At 59.3% G+C, this 22,573-nt stretch overlaps 6 protein-coding genes across 6 annotated transcripts; all 6 read right to left on the minus strand.

The window, feature by feature from the left end:
• Positions 1-307: 307 nt before the first annotated feature.
• LINJ_34_1330 (conserved hypothetical protein) lies at positions 308-5,080 on the minus strand (the record flags this gene model as incomplete). Its single annotated transcript, XM_001468467.1, has 1 exon — positions 308-5,080. One exon carries the CDS (start codon positions 5,078-5,080, stop codon positions 308-310), a length of 4,773 nt encoding a protein of 1,590 aa, XP_001468504.1.
• Positions 5,081-5,431: 351 nt separating this feature from the next.
• LINJ_34_1340 (hypothetical protein, unknown function) lies at positions 5,432-7,078 on the minus strand (the record flags this gene model as incomplete). Its single annotated transcript, XM_001468468.1, has 1 exon — positions 5,432-7,078. The coding sequence occupies one exon, from the start codon at positions 7,076-7,078 to the stop codon at positions 5,432-5,434; it is 1,647 nt and encodes a 548-aa protein (XP_001468505.1).
• Positions 7,079-8,567: 1,489 nt separating this feature from the next.
• LINJ_34_1350 (conserved hypothetical protein) lies at positions 8,568-8,846 on the minus strand (the record flags this gene model as incomplete). The annotated part of the gene is made up of 1 exon (XM_001468469.1): positions 8,568-8,846. One exon carries the CDS (start codon positions 8,844-8,846, stop codon positions 8,568-8,570), a length of 279 nt encoding a protein of 92 aa, XP_001468506.1.
• A 478-nt stretch (positions 8,847-9,324) lies between these two features.
• LINJ_34_1360 (putative NLI-interacting factor) lies at positions 9,325-10,401 on the minus strand (the record flags this gene model as incomplete). Its single annotated transcript, XM_001468470.1, has 1 exon — positions 9,325-10,401. One exon carries the CDS (start codon positions 10,399-10,401, stop codon positions 9,325-9,327), a length of 1,077 nt encoding a protein of 358 aa, XP_001468507.1.
• A 739-nt stretch (positions 10,402-11,140) lies between these two features.
• POL1A (putative mitochondrial DNA polymerase I protein A) lies at positions 11,141-14,914 on the minus strand (the record flags this gene model as incomplete). The annotated part of the gene is made up of 1 exon (XM_001468471.1): positions 11,141-14,914. The coding sequence occupies one exon, from the start codon at positions 14,912-14,914 to the stop codon at positions 11,141-11,143; it is 3,774 nt and encodes a 1,257-aa protein (XP_001468508.1).
• Positions 14,915-16,776: 1,862 nt separating this feature from the next.
• Positions 16,777-22,371, minus strand: LINJ_34_1380 (conserved hypothetical protein; the record flags this gene model as incomplete). The annotated part of the gene is made up of 1 exon (XM_001468472.1): positions 16,777-22,371. One exon carries the CDS (start codon positions 22,369-22,371, stop codon positions 16,777-16,779), a length of 5,595 nt encoding a protein of 1,864 aa, XP_001468509.1.
• Between the last annotated feature and the right edge of the window lie 202 nt (positions 22,372-22,573).

Here is a 22,573-nt window from a genome sequence, read left to right on the forward strand (position 1 = left end):
GCACAAAAAAAGAAAAAGAAAGACCCAGGTGGACCGGAGGGCCAAGTATGTGATGGATACAGGATAGGGGAATCCATCGCGGCAGAGGAGGCGACGTTTGCATACACTAGACACCCCCAAGCATTTTTCCACGCCAGCAGCCCTCTTCCCTTCCCCCTCGCCTAACTAAGTGCTTTCTGCGGCCCGTTCCGCTCTCACTTCACGCTCTTCAGGCGGCTTTACAGGCTTTATATACCCTTGGCGCTGCCCACACCATCATCACCTCAACTACCGTCTACAAACACTTGCGCGCTCCAGCGCCATCATGTCAGTGACGCCGTGCGCTGCTGGATCGGAACGGAAATGTCTTGGACTTCGATAGCGGTGCTGCTGGGATCTTTGCCAGTTTGCCCAGCTCGATGCCTGACAACTGTGCTAGCGTGCGACATGCACCATCGAGGTAGTCGAGGGCGCTTAGGAACGGTCGCTCGGGGCTGACCTTGAAGCCCTCACAGAGTGAGTCGGAGGCGCCCATTTCCTGCGGCTCCGACTCACGGCTCAGAGAAGAGGACGTGAGGCTCGCACGCGCCCCGGCGGGGGACTTGTTCAAAAGCCGCCAGTTGGGTGGCGAAATGCCGGGTAGAGAGGAGAAGCACGACTCGCGCGCGCTGCCCGATGACGAGCACTCGATGGCACGAAAGGATGTGCCGTGAATCCGCCCGCTAACGGCGCTACGAGAGTTCTTCTGCGAAGTACTGCCGGCACTACCACCGGGAGGACCTGAGGGGTCACTGTCACTAGATATAGGTGGCGGGCCGACAGCTGTGATCTTGCTGCTTTGTCCGCAGCGTGGCAGCGGCAGAGCAGGTGGAGAGCGCTGGTCAGCGCCGATCTCAAGCGCGTTCAGAAGCACCGTGATGAGATACTTAGAAAAGTCCATGAAAAGCGCATACTGTCCGACGGCTGCAGCTCGAGTAGCCACACGCGCCGCGGAGGAGGTCGCAGACGCCTTTGATAGTGCAGCTTCCTTCGATCGCCGGGTGAGGTTTACACTTCCACGCGCGGCAGACAGCGATGTCGGCGGTGCGGGAATCTTAGTGGACGAGCGATTTTCGGTACTCGTCTTTTTTCCTGGTGCGCCACCGGCGACCGCATTGGTGGAGCTGTCAGCCTGGTGCTCAGCCGGCAACTCACTCACAGACTCGTCTGGCGCGCCCTCCACTGCCTGGGCCAGCAGCTGCGCCGAGGGAAACATCTTGAGCAATTCCTGCAGCGCTGCCCGAATCCTACTCGTCTCCTCCAAGAAGCCGAGATCTTTGAGGCTGTTAGCCGGCTGCGGCGTCACAGTGCTCCAGTCCGAGTGCGACGCAGCTGGCAGGGGGTTGAAGGATTCTTCGGGCTCTACAAGCCACGCATGCTGCGCCATCATAGCCGCTGGCAGTACTATGGCCCTGGGAAGCGTTGCCGATGCGAGGCCTGTCGTTTCCGTCGTGACAGCCGCGGGTGTGGCTGACTCGAGCTTCCCGGTGTCGTCAGCCGGGACTGCACCATCATCCTCGCCGCTTGTGCTCTCCGCATTGCCTTCAGCCGCCGAGGCTGTTGCCATCGCTAAGGCCGCCTCGGTGCGCTTGGCAGCACCAAAGGCGGTGCTCGTCGACGGCAGTATCAGCGCCAAGCGACCCTCGAGCCGCCGCGGCACAGAAGCCACGCACTCCTCGGCGAAGACGTTCGCTTTCACAGCCTTCGGCTCGCTATTGCCCTGTATCTTCTCGGTCTCCTCCGTTGTGGTGCTACTCTTCCCCTTGGCACCTTCGACTGAGTGAATCACGCCTGGCGTCACCACCAACTCCATCTTCAGCTGCGCCAGCAGCAGTTTTCCACTCGGGTGCGCTCCCACTGCGTTTAGCAGCGATCGACTCAGGTGTATCTCACCACCATGCGCGTGCAGGCCTAGCACAAAGGTCTCAACCACACCAACACCCCTGATATGAACAACGCTCAAGGGCTCAGCGGTAGGGCTACCACCATCGGTGCCGTCCTCACGCGTGGCCTTGCTGCTGGCGTCGCGCGTGAGAGCTGCAGGCGAAGACGAGGGAGAGATGAAGCACCACGTGTACTGGTCCGACACATGCACGGCGATCTGAGGGCGAGGTCCGTTGAAAAGTACCGTGCGGGATTTTATGTCCTTCACATGCAGCGTCGATTCCAGCACGCGCAGCTCCTCTGGCCACATCGATCCGACCATCTCTAGCTGGATTTGCCGCGCCGCCTCAAGCGCCATGGTAGGCTCCTCGAACACCACCAGGTACGAAGTCGTGGAGTTTGTCTTCGCCACGTAGCCGCTAAAGTTGCGCACAGCGCTCTGCACAATGTAGTTGTAGTGTGCCCAGACTAGCCTTAGGAGGGGTGGCGCTACAGACCGGGCGATCGCGCCAGCACCGGCGACGTCGCAGTAGAGAAACGCCAGGGGTTTCGTCGAGCGCCGAACGTACATAAGGTCCGCCTCTACCTCTTCCATCGTTCGAAACCGCACGGAACGGCGACGTGCAGGCACGTTCTCCGATTGCTCCTCTGCCTGAGGCTGGCACAGCAGCAACCACGGGCTGCGCAGCGGCGAGATCGTCGCCGTGCTGACCTGCCAGCCACGCTCGTAGTTGTCCTCGGCGCACATGCGGGCCATCTCACCAAGTTCCAGTCGGCGCTGCTGCTGCTCCATCATATCGAGCACACCCTGTCGAGGCAGCTCATCCCGGCGCAGCGTCAGCGCTGCCAGGACGGAACGGTAGGGTAGGTACAGATTCTTGTTCTGCATGGCGGCCTTCCCAAAGCTGCGCAGCTGCTTGTGACGGTATGCAAACGGCTTGGGCAGGACCGAGTGCACCACCGCCGGGGCGTCGTGGGAGCCGATGAACTGAGGCCTTTGATTCACGATATACTGTGTATCAAGCAAGTTCTCTTTCTTCGAGTAGAAGCTGCGGATAACGTCCTCCATGGCAAGAATCTCTCCGCTTTTGGCGAGGTCGCACAGAGTACCGGAGAGGCGAATGGCCGGACCGGTGCACTTGAGCACGCCGTTTTCTAGGTTGCGGTAAATGGAGGTCATGGGCCCGCTCGCCACACCGGCGCGGAACAGGAAGATATCGCGACCCTTACCCAGCGACGTGTGGGCGTACTTTGTGCCTGTGCGGTTGACCTTGATGTACATTTCAGACACAAATGCGAGGGCTTGCTCCACCTCGCGAAACACGTACGTGAACACATCAGAGTAGTTGCCGCTCATAAGGAATCCAAAGTGCACCTTGGCGGCGTTATGGACGTCACCACGGATGGTATTCTGAATCGACTCAAACTGCTCATCCGAGATGCTCTTCAGAAGTAGCCGCTTCCAGATACTCTCATCACCTGTGTCGATAGTGCAGATGTAGGCTGTCTCCGACGGGTGCAGTGTTTTGTGCTTCCTGATCTCAAAACGGTCTTCGGACTCCATCATGTTCCGCTCTAGCGCCGCGCTAGCAGCCTCCGTCTTGCGATAGAGTGCTACGAGATTGCTATTTTCTTTCTGCACCACAAAAAGTTCCAGCAGCTTAGCGGCGCTATCCGAGAACTCGGTGTTCGGCTGCTGAGTCGAGGTATGCAAAGGCGCCTTGGCGACAGCGTCATGCCAAAAGTTCGCGCGGCGTCGCATCTGTTGCAGAATGACATCACCACCCCCGTTCGACTTTTGGCGGCCCTCCTCTGGGCCTTCGAAGGTGTCAGGGAGCATTCCTTTCATCCTCTTGACCACCATGCGCACCACAGAGGCGCTGTCTTTCATCTCCAAGCACGGGTATTTGCGGCTCGGGTACAGCACGGATGCTTCCACTCCACGGCGACTGCGCAGTCCTGATGGCAGGATCGAGGCAATGATATGATGCGCACCAGGGAGCCCCACAACGTTCCACATAGGCCCCAGACACTCGCGCAGCTCGGCCACGTTGCTCTCGGTCGGCGCCGATCGATCCTCTCGCATTCGTGACTGCATGCACATGAGCTGCGACCACTTCTCATTAACCACAATTTCGCCAATGGGACATTGCTCAATCGCGGCCTGAACTGCTTCCACCACCTCCGGTCCGAAAAAGGCGTACTTTCCGGAGACAGGGTCTACGTACGACTCTGGTGAGCATGTAAAGATGCAGGTGTGAATGCGGGGCCCTTTGTACAGCACCTTGTTGTTTTCAGCGATGGTGGAGAATGAAGGCATATTCTCAATGCACGAAAACCACGAGAGACGCACCAGCTGCTCGTGGCACTCCTTTGCAAACAGAAGCGCGTCAGACGGCGCCTGGAACGCAAACACCTCCATGCTTTTATAGAATCCCACGCGGTAGCCACGGCAGCAGGAGCTGCTGTGGAAGAGAAACTGCTGATATACCCTCATGATGAGCTCCTCGATGTCACCCAGAGGATATGTCACATTTGAGACAAAGTGAAAAACGAAGGAGACGTCGCGCTGAGGAAGCAGCATTGCGTCCCAGCGTTGCACATGATACACATCATCGTGAGCCTCCATCAAGTTCGCCTCTGCTGCCTCGAGTCGCTGAAGTCCGGCTGCCCGCACTCGCGCGGCGATGCGACCGCGCTCAAACGCCACTTCGATACGATTTGTTTGTCGCTGCCGCAAGACGTCGTCCCCGATGCGGGCCTTGAGCGAATCGTTCTCGTGCAGCAGCCTCTCGTTCTCCTTCCTCATCTGGTTCAGGCGATCGGTAAGGGTAATGAGCTGCGCCTTCGAGTCCGCTTCCAGCTGAATGAGTGAGCGCTGCAGTTGTTCTACTGTGTGGATAAGTTCTGCATTCCAAATCGATATCTCCTCTGTTGGTGTATTTTTTAGCGCTGCTTTTTCCTTGGCAGGGGTGGGTGAGAGTCCTTCATCGTAGGGAAGCACTCCCCGGGATGTTGCCCGTTGAAGTTGCGCTCGCAGGTCCGCTATCTCAGCCTTCAACCCCTCTATCTGCCTTGCCGCCGCGCGCTTCTCGATAATTAGGTTCGTCAGATGAGCATCTTTGTCCTTCTTGGGCGCGTCCGCAGCAGCGTCAGACATCACCGCAAAACCCTCCATGCTACACAAGCAAATCACTCAGCGATGAGTGTGCGACTTTTTTTTGTGATACGCTAATAGGCAGGTGCGCATATTTCAGCGGAAGCTCGATCACGAAAGATAAAGTACGTACAAAAGCAAATTATGCAAGGGAAAATTCGAAATAAAAAAGAGAGGAGAGAAAAAAATTATCATGCAAAATCAGCATAGAAAGAGACTTCTCATCTGCGTTGAAGGTGCCCTTTTAGTGCCTGCTTACGAAAGCATAAGCAGATGCGCCCCATCCACATAGCGCCTGCATATTAGACCGGGTCACTTTTTGGTACAATTTTTTTTTTTCAAAATTCAGTAGAAATTGACGTCGCATTGGTATCAATAGCCCTGCCTAATTTTGGAGTAATCTTTCTGCGGAGTATCATCCTCGTCGTCATCAGCTTGCGGCTCGCCCTTATGAGCGCGGTAGGCCTTCCAGTCATTGTAGCTCATGTGGTTGCTCTTCTTTTCCATCATACCACACGTACCAAAGCAGTAGTCACGCCAACGCTTATTGAACTGTCGCGCCTTTTCCTGATCGTCGCCAACGAGAACGGCCATGGTCACTTTTGCTCTCGTGTCACCGGGGACGATTTTCCCAAGCCGCTCCAGGAACGAAGTGTTTTGCTCCACGGGCTCATGAATTTCAAATCCAGGATTGAAATCTTCAAAGAGGGTACTCTTCCAGTTTTGCTTCACAAATTGCTGGAGTTCCTTGCGGCGGTTGGCTGGCATATTTGCGAGCCTGTCGGCATCCAGCAACAGGCGAGCATACAAAGAGCACTTTGCCACCACTTTGAGGTCGTACATAATGGTGTTCGACTCCTCGGCCTGGGTGTAACATCTCTTCATCTCCTCGTCATAGTAGAGGCGCAGAGTCGAGTTACATTGCTTACACACAGGTAGGTAATCGTCGTCCAGTGCCTGACGTTGAGGAGGCGGCATGAATTTTCGAAACGACGGGGGCGTTATAGCGTGGCGCAGGAGCCCCTTGGTGCCTAAACAACAAGCGCAGCTTGGGATTTGCGAATCCACTAAGGCTGCAGCCTCTGCCTGCAGCTCGCTCACGCCGTGGGCGAATGGGCACTGGTTTTTCAGCTCACAGACCCCCAAGGCATGATGTATGCAGAGCCGTGTTTTCATTTTCGGATCAAACAAAAGCTGTATCTCAAGGGCCTTGCGCGTATCGCTTTTTTCATGCTTCGTGATCACCGCCAGATTCTTTTCCATCACATAGAATTTCGCCCTTCCTGACGAGCACTCGAATATGAAATTTCCGTTTCTGTCCAGCACACGCACTTTGGTGCCGCTGCGGAAGTGCGCTAGGAGCACATCACCGCCACTGCTCTTGGATACGGGGCAAGCTTTCTTCCCCTTTTCGGCCTCCGATTTCAACACTTCCCGCTGCAGTTTCTTTAGCTCCATTGCCGCCTTCGACGAGGTGTGCTGGAGCCACTGAGCAGCATCGAAGGTGTGTGCACTCATGTTGGTCACCTCCGATGCCTTCAGCATCACGGCCCGGCCAACCAAGTAAGAGGCCAGTGCGTCTTCCGCTGCATAGTTGACCCTGCTGTCCGAAAGCGGCAGCTCCCAGTTGCTACGTGTAATCATTTTGTCCTTCTCGATAGATAAATTCGCCACGCTCTTCGCAAGTACTTTCAGGTTTGATTGTGCACCTTGATGAAGGCCAAACAGAGCGCTGTACTGAGCTACGTCAAGCACACTCTGAATCGTGATGTTCTGCTCCTTTTGGAGGCGCGAGACATCGCCGCTTACACCGACCCCACACTTTATAATGCTCGGGTCGCAGAGCGCCTCCTTCACGGCAGCGGGCAAAATGCGGCCGTCGAAAAAGCTAATGTGAAGCACGAAGCAGTGGCTGGATGTTGCGAACTGAACGACCGCCAGCGGCAAGTCGCGAAACCACTCCGAGTCCATGCCCATGATTTTCAAATGCCTCGGCTGCTGCCGTAGAGTCTGCATCATCTCTGCCCATATACGCTCTCCATAGGATAGCCAGGCCGCGCTACTATCGACAAAAACACCACACAGCCTGGCCGCGACCACGCTCGATGTTATAGTTTTCATGTGGCCTATGGCAACCGAAAGGGTAGAAGGAGAAAGGGAGCGAAAAAGACTGTAGATAAGACTCCTCTGCTGTGAGGTGAATGCAATCTGATTCACAGCTTTCTTTTTTTTTTCGCAGAGCTGTGGCTTTCTCTGATGCGAGAGTGGACACACCTTGCTGCGTGGCATCTAGGGGCCTCGTACCTGCTCCATGGGGAAGCCGGGCAGCCCCCTCCCCCTATCCCTGCCAACGCCGGGCTACCTCTGGTTGTGGCGGGGTCCAGTGTCTACGACATGGGAAAGGTCAGAGCGCTTCGCCGCCAGGCATGTCGGCGGTGAGGTCGTGGATAACGTCGCGTTGGAGCCACCTGCGACAGTGACCAGGCTCGTCGAGTGAAGATGGAGGAAGAGAGAAAAATAACTGTGGCTTCTGTTGCCAGTACACCCTAAGATGGAGGAAAAGGGGATGTAGCGATCTCAAATGTTCGAATGAAATGAAGCGTTGTCCTGTCTAACAACAAAAAGCTGTATATGCGACGTGGGTTTCCTTTTGTCAGCTGCAGATAACGGTGCTCTCGTTACATGGTCTTTGGCGCGAACACCGGTGCCCCCCCCCCCCCCCCCCCGTGACTAAAAACACCGCTGACGCTGTGCGATGCGATGGATTGGCAAACTTCTCCACTGCAGCTGAAACGGGATCTCTTCGAGGGTTGTGCCGTGCTGTTTCAGGTTCACTCGTATTTCCTGCGGCTGGGTTGTCTACAGGAAAGTTTTGGCACCCTTTGTGACTGCATCGAACGTTTCCAGCAGCAGTGCCTCGGTGCTGTGAAAGGAGGGTCTGGGGTTTTCGCTTCCGCGGGCTGTCTCGATCGCCGCGGTGGCGACTCTCAGGCCCACCGTCGAAACGCGCGCTGTGCCGCCGTCCTTTAGTGAGTCGCCGCCGGGGGTGGGTGGTGCCCTGTGCCGAGGGGAGCGTGCGTGTGATTCTAGGGCGGCCCCCGCTGGGCTCGGCCTGGCTGCTTCCTTTGCGTGGCGCTTTTCGCCTTTTTGGCCGCCCGTTTAGCCGCCGGGGTCTGCCGTGGGCCGGCGTGCGTGGGCCGCCGGGGTTGGGGCTTGGGGTAGGGGGTTCCTTTGGCCGGCGCGGGCGTTTGCCCACCTTCCGGCGTCGGTGGCGCATCGCCGCGGCGCTCCGAGGTGCGATTGGGCACATGGTGGAGGGGTTTGGTGTGCGGTGGAGGGGGGTGGAAGGCTGGGTTTCATCGGGGGTTTGGGGTAGGGTGGGGCGGGGGGCTTCGGTGCTGCGCTGGGGTTTCCCCCCCGCCGTCGGGTAGGGGGGGGTGCTAGGGGCGGGGTTCCCGCTTGGGCGCTTTTGCTGTGTTTCGGTTTGGGGTATGCGGATGTGGCTTCTTCACGCCTGCGAGACGGCATCGCGCAGCAGCCGGATGGCGCGACCGCAGCCTGCAGCCTTCATGCGTTGCTTCGCCGAGTTGCCGTCCTCGCCGACGGCGGCTTCGAGGGCCTGTCTGAGCTGTTCGAGGCCAGCACCGGTGGAGTCGACGCCTTCGACGTAGTCTGCGACGGCGTTGAGAATCGCTGGTTCAATGGCGGCATCGTCGCGGCCACTTTCTTGCGAGACAAGTAGAGCTGTCAGCTCCTCGAGAAGGTGGTCGACTTCCTGTAGCTCCATCGGGGCAACGGTCGCACTTCGCTTTGCGTGGCGCGCGAACCGGACACTGTGGGCCGCTGGTAGCTGTGGTGTGACAAAGGCGAGAAGGAGAGAGGAGACGTGGAGGGGGTGCTAAACTGTTTACGGCGCGAAGCGTTGGATTGCGGGTGCTAGGAGGGCAGACATGGTCTGGAAATCCGCGCACCAATGCGACAGAACTGAGCAGAGCACTGACGTGCACTGTGGCTGACCCATGCGTTCGCCTGTCGGAGACGAGCGGCAAGACGGCAAATTTACAGTGACGGCGTGTGTGGCATCGTTCGCGAGGGCACTAAGTTCATCTAAGCCATGTGAGAGAAAACCACGGCAACAACAACCTACATCAGAACAGCGCGCGTGCACCACATTGCAGAGAGGGCACGTCGAGCAACGCGTGGAGAGCGTGGCACGGGCCTCAAATTCGGCACACCGCTCCGCTGGACGGCGGCTCCGCGAGCGACTACAGTTTGGAATGGCGCGCGCTACGAGTGTGGTGAAGCGTCATCTCTGCGTTCGCTGATTCCAAAAAACCGCTGTTCATGAAACTCAGCTTCTGCGCCGGAATCGGTGTGCTGCGCCGCTCGGGCAGCGTGACGCCGAGTATCTGCTGCCGCACCGCGGAGCGCACATTCATGGTTTCCATAAAGTCGTCGCAGCGGACGTAATCGAGGTCCCGCCAGTGGTCCAGCTCCTTTGTCACGTCCTGGCCGGCGGGCACCTGCGCCACAGCGCGCAGCACCGGCAGCACATCCAGCAAGGCACGATCCTTCTCCAGGCGAGCAATCTCTTGCTGTCCCTGCTGCAGGCACTGCACCAGGGCGTCTTCCATCTCGTGCGGCTTCTCTTCCTGGACTCGGCGCAGGGCGAACATGTAGCGCTGTAACACCCGGTCGTCAGGGTCGAAGGCGTCGATGCGAATGCCGTTGCGTGGGGTGAGTGGGAAGCTGCGCACGTTGTCGTCCAGCATAACGACGCTGCTTATCTTCCGCCCTAGCATGGGAAGGTACTTCATGTAACCTTGCTGCTCCAGCGTCTGCGTGCGTGAGAGGGCGTAGAAGTTTGTGTGGCTTGTGCTGCTTTTCATCTTATGACTTTCCTTGGCTAGCTCCACATGGCTGTAGAAGGAGCGCGGCAGCTGCATCACCTGCTGCTCGAGCGCGTCAAGCACGGCGCAACAGTACGAGGCGGTCCCTGCCGTCCAAAAGACCACCTCGAAGAGTTGGTTCACCTCTTCCAGGAACTCCTTCAGATGCGGGCGAAGCAGCACATTGTAGTCGATGAGGGAGACACCCTGCAGCGCCGGGTCGCGGGTTCGGTCCTTGCTGTCGTCATGAAGGCCCATGGCGTACGTGTGGATGAGTGTCTCATCAATGTCCAACACCAGCGTGTGCTTCTGCTTGTTCATCGGCAGCGGCGGCGGAAGCGGAAGTGGCCAGTGCGGATCAAATTCTTGACGCAGTCCAATGGCCACAACGGAGCGGAGAGGCTGCAGTGCCGCGGCTGAGGTCTGCTGCCGCAGGAGAGAGCGAGCATGCATTTCGGCGTCGACGGTGCGTAGGATGATTAGATCCGAAGCGAAAAAACAAAAGAATAAGAACAGTAACCGAAGCTGATTAGGGACGTGTGCATGTGTATAATGCCAAATGAGCTCTGCCGATGAAAACGGTGCCGCACGTGGAGTGTGGGAAATGATGCAGACCGGTAATAGGAAACAGGTGACTGAGAAGAAGTGCACACAACCGCGACAGCAGTAGCGTGGCGAGCGCGCGTGTGCTCCACACGCGTTGGCCGGCAGGGTGCGATGATGGCAGAACCGTAGGCCAGGAAGGAGGTGCACAGGAAGGGGGTAAAAAAACGCAGAAAAAGAAAACACGGAATACACATAGGAAAGAGCTTACGGGGATGTTACGGTGGACCGGCCCGGTGCCTTGCCGAGCTCGTCTCGTCGCTGAAGGAGGAGGGCGCACATACATCGCTGATGGTCTGTCGAGCGCCGTCGTCTTCAAGGAGATCAAGACCAACGTTTGTTTGAGTTTTTCCCTGTACAAAAGAGCAGATGTGTCTGCGTGTGTCTGCGCTGATCCGCGCAGTGGCACCCTTACAAAGAAGAAAGCCCGCATCTGCAAATCGAAGAGATGATGAATGAATTGCAGAGAAACAGCAGCAGCAGCAATGCCGCGAGTTCTGAAGAAGGGCTCGCACCTCCCCGCCCGATCCCCCTCCTCGTTATTTCTCATGCACATGCGCGCGCACGCTATCGGCGCACTGCTACACGTCTACATCACGCCTAGGTCGTGTTCCACGGACCACTCCTGCAAGTTACCCAGCGAATCGCCGAACTTGGCCGTCACACTCAGCGGTACGAGCAACTGCATGGCGTGCGACATCGCTGAGGACACCAGCGGCACCACCATCGGGAGCAGCTCCTTGCGCACCATGAAGACCATCTCGTCGTGGATCTGCGAAAGCAGGGACACGTCGGAGCGATCGTAGCGCTGCAGCACCTCCTTTGACACGGCAAGCATCGCCATCTTCATCACGTCTGCGGCGCTGCCCTGCACGACGCTGTTGAAGGCCTGCCGCTCCGCGTACGACCGTCGCGAGAGCACCGTGCTGCGGATGTCCGGCAGGTACCTCAGGCGACCGCTGAGAGTGCGCACGAACCCATTGGCGCGGGCTTCCTCGATGACGCGGCGGTGATACGCGTCGATGCCGGGGAAGGCGTTTGTCAGCAACGAGGTGATGTGCAGCGCCCGATCAACCGTAACGCCCATGTGCGTCGCGAGCGTCTTTGGGCCGGCGCCGTAGAGCACACCAAAGACGACGCGCTTGGCTAGACTGCGCTCCTCAGTGCTTACGGGCTTCTTCTTGAAGACCACTTCGGCGATCGCCCGGTGAATATCTGCCGATGTCGTCAGCGCGTCTACGAGCGCGGCGTCGCCGCACAGGTGCGCTAGTACGCGTAGCTCGATCTGTTCGTAATCAATGGACAAGAGCACGCATCCGCCAGTGGCGACGAAGCAGCGCCGAAAACCCAAGAGGTCTTCCTCGCCGTCCTCCTCGGCGTCGTTGCCTGCCACGGCGGCTGCGATGCCATTACGTGGAAGATTCTGAAGATTCGGCTCAACGCAGGAAAGCCGTCCAGTGTCAGTACCCTCCTGAAGAAAGTTTGGGTGCAGCGTGGCGTACCCCCTTGCAGGAAGAATGACCTCGCCCGCCGGCGTCGCACTTGCCTCCTCGCGGCTGCTCCGTTGATTTCGTGCTGGCATTGGCTCGGCGCTGCCAGCGCTGTATCCGCTGCTGCTCGTGTGAAGCTGGCGATCCACAAACGGGCTGTCGCCGTTCACGTCCACCGCTTCTCTTATAAACAGTGGCGACACGGCCTTGGCGCCCTCATCATTACCGTGCGCCTGCTGCTGCCCTTTCGTGCTCTCACTGGCCCCCGTCTCAGCGTTAACGCTGTCGAGACAAGGAGCTGGGCTTGCTTGTGCGCTAGAGTGCACCACGGCGTAGCCCATCATCCCTTCGATGTATGTCTGCATCAGCTTCGACACCTTTCGATAGCGCAACAAGCACGCAGGAAACTCGTGATGCCGGGCGAGGGCACGCAGTGTGTCCTCCGCCGTCGACAGCCGCCCCCCTTTTGTGATTGTGAGCCCCGTGGCACCGACGGCTTCGCCATTTCCGGATTTGAGCAAGTATTTGCCCAGCTGAAGCACCTCGTAGAGTGCCCTGCGGCACTGATCGTGGCTCTGAATATTGAAGTCCTCGCCGAGCTCCGGGACGAGCTTGCTGGCAAGTTGGCGCTGCCGTGCCATCTCCGCCTCGCAGCTCTTCTGATAGCGGTGAACCTCGTGCAGATCCACGCGCATGCCATTGTACTTGAGAAGCGCCAGCAGCAGCGCAATCCGCTTCTCCTGCCGCAGGAACGCTTGCAGGAGCCCTTTGCTGCCCAGCAGACCGTAAAGACTGCGGTACACGGTGGCCAAGTAGTACACTTGATGGGCTAGCTGGCACTGTGCGGACGTCAGGGGCGGCGCGGGGGCTGCTGCTGCTGCTGCGGCGGCGGCGGCGGCGGCAGTCCCGATGCCTTCGGCCAAGTTGATTGTTGAGTGCGAGAAGCACCCCGCGTTGCTCATGCTCTCCAGCTGCACTGTCGGCGGCAGCTTCCCGCCGCAAACGTGCAAGAGCAGCTGACTGTAGTCGTAGAGAACGCTCGTGTCCGCGTCACTCGCCCCGTCCGCGGCAGCGGCGGAGCCTCCCCCCGCTAAAGCGCGCACGGCGGACGGAGCCTTCGACAGAGTACTTGCCACGTGCAGCTGAGCCATCCACGCCATCACGCGCACGTCGCTGACACAGTTCGACCACAATGTCCCCTTGCAGTAAGCGAGTAGCGCCACCAGGAGCACCTGCGCATTGAAGGTAATGAGCTCCACCCCGGGTAGCTCTATGAGGACGCGGCACAGAAACGCCAAGCCAACGGTCTGTGCCGGCAGCGCGTACATGTCGTCTTTCCACCGTATCAGAACAAGCTCCACGTGCTGGTGGCTACGCACGGGGTCGAGGGAAGAGAAACAGCACGACACGCGGCGCTTCGCCGTCTTGGCGCCGCTGCTGTAATAGGTAAAGTTCGTGCGAGTCTCCACACTCGCGAGCGCCGCTGCCGCGTTGCTATTGCTACTGAGTGCCGAAACACCGACAAACAGAGGTGGTGCTTGGATGCGATCCGGATCGTTGAGGGCCCGGCGCACGTCGCTGAACAGCTCCTCGGCCGATTCCTGCAGGTAGATGTAGGGGACAGAGACCATGGCCGCCGCAGTGGGTCCACCCTGCAGCTCCGCCATCGCACCCCCGACAGCTTCGGAAGATGTCAGAGAGAAAAGCGTGCGCGGAGCTGGCGTCGCACACACAGAGGGACCCAAGGCACCGGGGAGGATTGCGTCGCCCCCACCCCGCTTCCTCGTCTTCGGCTTTCTTTTCGCACCGGAGGTGCCAGCAGCGGTATTCGTGCCAGCACCATCGCGCCTCCGTGCTGTTGGCTTGCTTCGAGCGCCGCTGCTAGACGCACTCTGGTCTTGCATGACGGCGCCGGTCTCGACTCGTTCGCTGCCCACGTTTGCTTCCGCCTCCTCGTTGCCGTCATCGTTGTGAGTTGTCTTCGCATCCCTCTTCCGTTTCTTGCCGCCCCCGCGCTTCGCTGCCCACATGGATGATCCGCCGTCGCCACTGACGCTGCCGTTGCGCCTTGGAGGCCCACACCTTTGCTCCTCGGTACTGTGCTGCACCTTTTCTGATAGTTTTGCCAGCTCCACCTGCAGTCGAAAGATGGCGTCGGTGCCGGCGACGTCGCTTGTGTCGGGGGCATGCTCGGGCAGCGTGACCAGCGCCGGACCAGGGATGCGGGTGCGCGGCGCGCTGTGTGGCGGGGTCGCCTCGGTTTGCCGTTGGCAAGCCGCACTACCACCATTCGCGCCGCGCTCGTCATCGTCGCTCACGAAGACGTAGTAGTCGTCGTGAGCAGAGTTCACTGCCGCTCGTTCTTTGGAGGAGGCGTCGGCGATACGCCACGCATGGATACGTGTGCTGCTTGGGCCGCTATGCGATAGGAGAGCCGGCGCTGCAGCTCCGTTCTGGCGGCACTCGTGTAGCAGTTGGACCCCGTCCTTGTCGTCGGCGCTTTCCTCGGGGCGAAGACGGGCGGTGGCCTGTGGCTGCTGCTGTTCTGGTGGCGGTGATGGCTGCGAAGCCGCCGCCGACCCAATCTGAAGTCCGAACTGACGCCACTTCTGTAGATTTCGCGTCGTTTCCTCGCTCTCTGGCAGCTTATGAAAGCTTGACTGTATCCATGCAGCAGTGTCGCTCTGAAGGACCCCTGCGGCGAGGCCGCCAAAGGGCAGTGCACCGATGGCAGAGGACGAAGACGCGCTCCCGTCAGGGAAGGACCAGGTGGACTCAGACGGCTTGGCCCCGGTCGTGGAGGTGAGGTGTGTCATTGGCACAATGCGAAAGGCGTGGCGCGGGACATCGGCCGTTCGCTGAAAAGGGTCCATGTCGAGCTGCGCACGCAACCGCGCAAGGCCAGATAATCCCACGTGGCTACAAACGGAAAAAGAGAACGAAAAGAAGCACTCAAAACAGGGGACGGTGTGGAGAGCACGACCGCCGCCGCTGCGCTCTTGCTCCTTAACTTGTGACCTCCGCTTTCTCTATCTCCGAAAGGCTGTGCGGTAACGTAACACGTGAGGCGGTTGACGGAGCCACGGTGAAGAGATGGAGGGAGAGAGGGAGACGTGCCTTGTAGATCCGAGAGAATGGGAAGGCGGAGACGGCGAGAAATGGGCAACATTTCCGTGCATTCTGCCTGTGTGTGCGTGCTTTCAAGGGGCTGATGCGTCATGTATCCTCGCCTCTCTTGCGATAGGTGGGATTTTACTCCTTTGTCTACCCCCGCGCGCGCGTCTCGATGAGTGCGTTCTCTTTTCAGATTTCTGTACACAACGACAGAAAACGTTTTTTTTTTCGCGTGCGCGTGTGTGAAAGACACCGAGGTTACGCGAGGACGATGGATGCGTGGGTGAAGTGGTGACGAGCCCTTCAAGGGCGGCACGGGAACAGGCGAGAGGGATGCAGGCAAGCACGGGGGAGTGGTCAAGACCGAGATGGAAGCGTTCGACAGCGACGCGGAAAGAAAAACACACACACACACACACACACATATGAAAGCAAAGGTGTTTTGCGTCACGGCCGCCATAGGCGGTTGTGTACGTGAGTTTGCTTGATCGCAGTCAAGGGGTCGACAGGGGCGAGAAAAAAGGCAGATGGGCCCCACTTCGCTCAAGTAGTGAGCGCCACCACCACACGTGAAGTCGAAGAATGGTGCCATACCAATATCTATATATATATAGAGAGAGCAAGTCAAGAGAGTGGAAGCGCTGGAAAAAGCAAAGAATACACATGCGCACCCACACACAAGAAAAGATGGAAGGGGAACAACGACGCATGCGTCTGGCATGCGAGCAGCGAGGATGCGTGTACGGTGGAAAGAAACACAGCGGGCGATCCGTCACGGGCCCATGCGCGCACGAGCGATGCGTGTAGATGTGTGTGTTGGCGAGCGTGTGGCATAGGGTGCAAGCAAGGCACAAAGGAGGAGGTTAGAGAAGGATAAGGAGATAGCAGTGGCATGAAGGGGGGGGGGAGGCTATGAAAAAAAAAGGGGACCCAACCGCGTACAGGTAGAGCGAAGTAAAAGGAAGGAGAGTACAAACGGCGTGGCAGTGGGGGGGGGATGGGTGGGTGGGCGGGTACAGAGTGAGGGAGAGGGAACAGGATAGAAGACGTCGAAGAGAGGGAAGCCAATGAGCCGATCAAGTTCATACAGACATGCTTGAACAACAACGAAAGAAACGAACAAAAACGAAAAGAAAAGGGAACGAGGCGAATATAGACGGTGGGAGGGAAGGAAAGGAGAGGAGGGGGGAGGGGGAGACAGCGGTAACAGTAACACACACACACAGACTCCACAGCAACACATGTGAGCAAGCGTACACGCGGAAAGAACACAAGAAACGCGGACAAGAGTGATGCAGAGGCCTCTCCGCAAGGACCTTCACAGTGCTTGCGCATATACATGTATGCATCTGTGTTAGTGTCTGTCTTGTCATATTCGCGTTGCTGATGTGCTGTAAGCGACGTGGTGAAAACAAAACCACGCGCATGCACAGAGAAAAGGGTCCACAAGCAACCATGCACGCAGACTCCGTGCTCAAGAGCGGCACCCGAGCACGCCGCACGCGCGCGCGAGACCAAGGATGCTGCGCCGTTCCACAATGGGATGCCGAAGCGCAGCACCGCCCATGGCGCGACCAAGAAACAAAGGAAAGAGGGCGGCACATTGACAAGACGTGTCCACTTAACCCCTTCCCTCATCCGGAGGCGCAAACGGCCGCCTCGTTGCGTCGTAGAGCGCTTGTCGGTACGTTGAATATGCGTAGTCGTCGACGCGACGGCCACCCAGTCGCAGTAAGCGCTCCGGTGAGCGGAGAAGGTCGAGAAGCTCCACGAAGAGAAGCTGCTCCAGGGCCAAGTCACCTACTTGTCCGTCGTTGGCGGAGGAGCGGGCGAGGTACAGGTAGCGCAGCAGCTCCGTTACTGGCTCGGGATTGGCCAGCTGCAGGAGCACGACTCGGTGCGCGTCGCCGGCAAAACAGCCGCGGATGTAGCTGCTCATCACCAAAACAAAGCTCGTGTAGAGGGCGATGACGCCGACGTTGGGGATCAGCGAGAAACTGCTTTGCACGATCGCCACGTGGTTGGACGCAACCACAAACGTCAGCGGGGTTGACATTTCGTGAATCTCCGCTCCTGACGCGATCTGCGATGAGCCTGCGGGATCGGCGGCCGTAGCAGCGGCGAAGGTGGATGCTGCAGGGCTGCTTTGGTCACCCTCGGCACACTTTACACAGCTGAACCCGCGGTATCGCCCCATGCGGTGTAGTGTCAATGAGCAGTTCGCCCTTCGCATGGTTGCGCCTGACAGGAATGAGACACCCGTTCCATAACTCAGCACATACGGCGAGTACAGGAGCGGCAGTGGGACTACAACAGGATCCCACGCGCTTGCTGAGTATTCTGCCGTGCCAGCTGAGTCAGCGTCATCCATTGCGCGCCACGCCTTGAGCGCCTCGGCGAGAAGAGCCTGCGAGGTGGGCGGCAGCGCGTACGACTCCTCGAGGCCAACCGTGGTCATTGTGGCGTCACTCGCACGGTCGCGAGTGACGCGGTGACGCACAAGAAGAGTAACCACCTCAGTTCGTTTGCCAAGCAGATCGACAAGTTCCTGCAGAGCTGCTGGTGTATAGGACCACATCCGGATGCTGCACGACGCGACATGCACCGTCTGCCAAGTGTCCGTGACGGCGGCAAAACGCAAGAGGCCCGCGGCTCCCACGCTGGCGCCACCCAACGAAAGCGTTGCTGCTGCGTGAAAGCTGGACGGACGTACTGCGGCGTCGGCGCTAAACAGCGGCAAAGAAGACATCCTAGCGAGGGCCACCTCTGTCGCCCAGGCCGTGACGTGGCTCGCGCGCACTTGCGGGCTAAACGTCGAGTACCAAAACAGAGGAAAGAAGAGCACGAACAGAATGACGGTGAATCCGAGAACGCCTTGGTAGAGGCGGACCAGGTATGGAAAGTGACGCCCGTGGTAACGACTTGTGTGGTACAGGTCGTGCATGTCGACGTAGCGCCGATACACCGTGTGGTGGATGTCCTCTAGGAGCATCCAATGCTGCACTTTCAACGTTGTTGCACTGAACGACCAGTCCAGCATTACACGCAGCTCCATTAGGAACGGCACAGCGCGAAACGACACGTGGCCCAACCAATGAAGCAGGTCCGTCTTGATCGTGAAGGGATCATGCAGGTGATGCAGTGCGTAGCCGTGTCGCAGCTGCAGCGCTCCACACCAAAGAGAGGCGAGCTTCGCAGAGAGCAGCAGAGATACCGATGCCGTGGTGGCGGCTGAGGCGGTGGCACCGCTGCCTCCCTTGCTCTCCTGCGCGGTGCGCCAGAGCACATAGAGCACGTGGTAGACAGCCGCCAAGAAGAAGTGCAGCACGTACTTGGCGAAAAGGGCGTGCAGCACGTAGAGGATGCGCTCCAGGAAGAGGACAACGACGAGCCCCAGCGCGGTGGCCACAAAGATGCCTGGCAGGTGGTTCTGCTGAACGGCGTGGAGAAGGTTGCCTTCAGAGGTGGCGGTGTCCTCTGGCACAATGGCGTAGTAGGCCCAGCCAAAAAGCGCGAGCGAGAGGCCGTCAAAGAAGAGTTGCGCCGCGTAATAATCGGCACCAGCGCCGCAGCGGTGCACGCTCCAGCAGTGCAGATGAAGCTTGCAGCTTCCCCACAGCTCCGCGACGCCCCGGTGCGGCTTGTCCTGACGCGCTTCGCGAGTGGGTGACCCGGTGGGCTCTAATGAAGCGAAGTCGGCCGCCGAAACGCTTGCCGTTGTGTCAGGCTCGCCTTTGCAATTCCCGAATACGCAGTGGTCCGGGTAGACGACCGCCCACTGGATAGCAACAGCCGTCACGACGCACCCACTCAACACAAGATCCACCCACATATCGCGGTGAGATTCGCTGCCGAACATGGCGGACGGCGACGGTGACGGCAGTGACGCCACCAGAGCGGATGGCGCGCCCACGTCGACGCGTAGAAGCAGCACACTAAGCCAACGACAGGTGGTCAGGCTCACAGATGGCCCCATGGCGAGGAGGTAGACACGCGCAGTGCCCTTAGCGAGTAAGGCCAAGACGGAGAAGAGCATCTGCAAGCGCCAGTACCATAATGGTGGCCAGGGTCTCTGCAGCAGCGCGTACACGATGCTCGAAAACGACGGCGCAAGATTGACGACAGTGCCGCACACCGCGAATTGGCTCAGCATGAGCAGCGCGCACAGAGACGACCAGTACTGCACTGCGTATAGCTCCAGAAGCCTCCATAGAGAGGGCAGGTGCACGACCTCACGGCGCGAAACGGCGGAAGAAGGTGCGCCCAAACAGATGCCCGGCGGTGACGTGATACCTTCCGCAGTCGTGAGTGATGCTGCTGATGCAAAGGCTGGTTGCGTGCACTCGACCGCTTTCTCCATGGGCTGGCGGCGTCGTTGCCGCTGAGGATGCGCTGCGTCGGTTCGTGGACCAGCTGGGCACTCGGTTGCCGAATTCTCCACTTCTGTTGGAAGAGGGACTGTATGGCGCCGCAGGTAGTCACGGAGCAGCTCTACCACTTTGTGTGCGACCCATCGGGCTCTGCCGTGTAGACGCGCCAGCAGGGACGACGCAGGGGGTCGGACGTCGGCGGCCCTTCGCGTTTCCTCAGCGCCAACCATCGACAGCGACACCGGAGCGTGCTCAGCTCGCACCTCCTCCGGACGTGCCGAATCTTCCGGCCACACGGATGGACGATGATGCGCAGCTTCTTCCGCGAATGACGATGCATGGTCGACCGCAGATATGTCGACTGATGTGCCATGGATCATCGATGGCCACCGTGCGCTGGAGCAACCGCCGCCACTTCCGTCCTGACGCGGCGTGGCATTCGCGTAAGCGGCCCCGTGCAACCGCGAGTGACCCGTGCGGGGGCTCGACGTGGTAACAGAAAAGGTGTAAGGGGAGTGCGCACTCGAGTGTGACGGAGGCGGGCCCCACCAATACGCGCGGTGCTCTCCATTGCTGCATGCCCCACAGCTGCTATGGCGGACGTCATTGTCATCCTCGTCTCCGTCCCCTTCGTCTCTACACGGACTTCGTGTTGGCGCCCGGGCCCACCCCTGCCACATGTACAGCGAAGGCTCCACCTCGGGATCGTGGCGTTTCAGCGGTTCGGCCGCGCTTTCGCTCACCACCACGGCTGTGGTCGTGGTGATCAGAACCGCTGCGGAGTCGCTTTCCGCGCTCGCCGGGCTCGGCTGCGCTGAGGCGTTCTCGGAGTACTGCCACGACGCACGCATCCCCGCGAGGCAGTCGTACACGGAGGTGTTCGAGTAGAGCGAACTGCTTCCCACTGCAGCAGCGGTCCAACGAGTGTCGTGCACGTGCACCCCTGCAGCGCTGGAAGGGGCAGGCCCATTGTGGAAGAGGGTCGGGTTGCACTCGTGCCCGTCGCGGCGGCCGCCACCGACGGAGGTCGGTAGGTGCTGTGGGCCATCTCTGCACAGCCAGCAACAGTGGCTGACGTTGCTGCCAAACGGCGCATGCACGCTCCTGTGCGACCCGTCGCGTTGGGCGTGTCGCCACCAATGGTTGCTACCTGCTCGAGAAGGTCTATGAAGATAGGCGTCTCGCTCAAGGCGAAGCTGCTGCAGCTTGCAGTGCGCCCCGCGCTGCTGGTTGACGGCACGTGACCACTGATTTTCATCCCTCTGCGCAAGTCCTCGCAAAAGAAGCGCTCGCAGCTTCTGCCCGCCTTTGAAGGACGTCACCTGAGAAGTCGCGGGGGCGGCGGTGTGGTAGCAGACAAACTCTGTCCCGGCCCACCACAGTCCAATGGCCTGAACGATACGCCAGCGGAGCATCGAGCTGTGGGACGCTGCTGGCACTGCGCCGACAGCAGCGAGCCAGCGGCCGTGCCTGGTCCACACACTTGTGGCTTTGAGTGAGTTTTGCACTGGTGGCAGCAGAACGATCATCTGCACTGCCCAAAGACACAGCAGCATGCAGGTGTAGGGGACCCACAACCGTTGACGGGGGTGGCCCACGCGCTGTCTTTGCAACTGCCCAACGCTCGAGGAGAGAAGCAGCACCATCATCACCACAGCCAGAGAAAGCAGCCCCAACGCGGTCCCTTGTCCGACACCCGCTGCACCCACCCACCCCAAGGAGTAGGGCGCAGACGTGACAACGCCAGCGAAGAGTCGCAGTGCCGTATTCCACCCGACTCGCACGCGTGACCACCTGGAGGTGGTCGTCACACGCGCACCAGCCACGACCGAAGACGCCGCTTTGGGAGCCCCTTGCACGCACCGACCCAGAGCCCGGCAGAGAAGCAAGCACCAGCTCGTCAAGCTCACGACGGAGAGGCAAGCAGTCGCCCCACAAAAACGCAGCTTTGGATTTGAGCTGTCCACTTGGATGCCCACACAAACGGTAAGGAGCAACTTGGCCGCTGGTGTGGTGGCCCATCCAGGCAGGACAGCGCCAGCGAGGGACGAATCGACTTGCACGGACGAGTAGAGAAGCCCGAAAAGGACGACCGACGTGCACACAGTGGCGAGGCTGATGATTGCCGTTGCAAACACCCACCCGCTGCGCGGTGCTGGGTAGAAGGACTGCACGCGCATCTGAGACTGGGACACCGGTGCGCCACGTTGCCCGTGCTGCATCTCCGCGTGTGCGTCGTCTTGATCACCTTGAGTGCGCACGTTCTCTGCGATCAGCCTCTCCGTGTTCGGCCCGTCCGATGCGGTGGGGAAGTAGATGAGTGTGTCGTCGGCGCCGTTTTGAATGGGAGAGTACGGACCCGAAGAGACGTTGCCCGCATCTCTGCAGGGCTCGCGTTCACGACTCGTACTCGGAGGGCCCATGCCAGGCGACGCAAGGTCACCGTCGCACCCCGTCCAGCTCGCGATCGCGACAGAACTGCGCTCTTCGCGTGGCGGCGGTGGTGTGCAGCGGTAACAAGATGCACGACAGCCGTCGAGCGCAGGCGGCTCGTGTGTGGCGTACAGCGCTGACACAAACACCTCTGTACCGCCGTCGTTCTCTCTTCGGCTTAACTCTGCGGTTGAGGGACTAACGACCACGACCTCAGCATTCAGAGACTGGTTTTGCTGCTTCCCCGACTCCAGCGCGCCCCAGCGCACTGCCTCCAGACAGGAGAGGGACACGAATAAAAACAGAAGACTCGCTGCAACAACGTTCTGCCACACGACTACCAGCAGAAAAAGAAGTTGCAGCACAAGGAAGAGGTACGCGCCGTTAACCACGGCATACAGCAGCTCAGACATCGTGACCGCGAGGAAGCCAACGCGCCGAGGCGGATAGTGAAGGATGTATAGGTAGTGGGATGCCGGGAGAGTGCAGCTTAACGGTGGGGGTTTGCTTTCCGGCGTACAAGAGCGAGAGGGCGCGGGAGAGGGAGTAAGGGTTACAGATGATGAGAGATTGGCGATGTTTTCGAGAGACGGAGGTGCGGTGGACACTCATCAT

This window comes from Leishmania infantum, chromosome 34 (genome assembly GCF_000002875.2).
Source record: "Leishmania infantum JPCM5 genome chromosome 34".
NCBI lineage: Eukaryota > Euglenozoa > Kinetoplastea > Trypanosomatida > Trypanosomatidae > Leishmania > Leishmania infantum.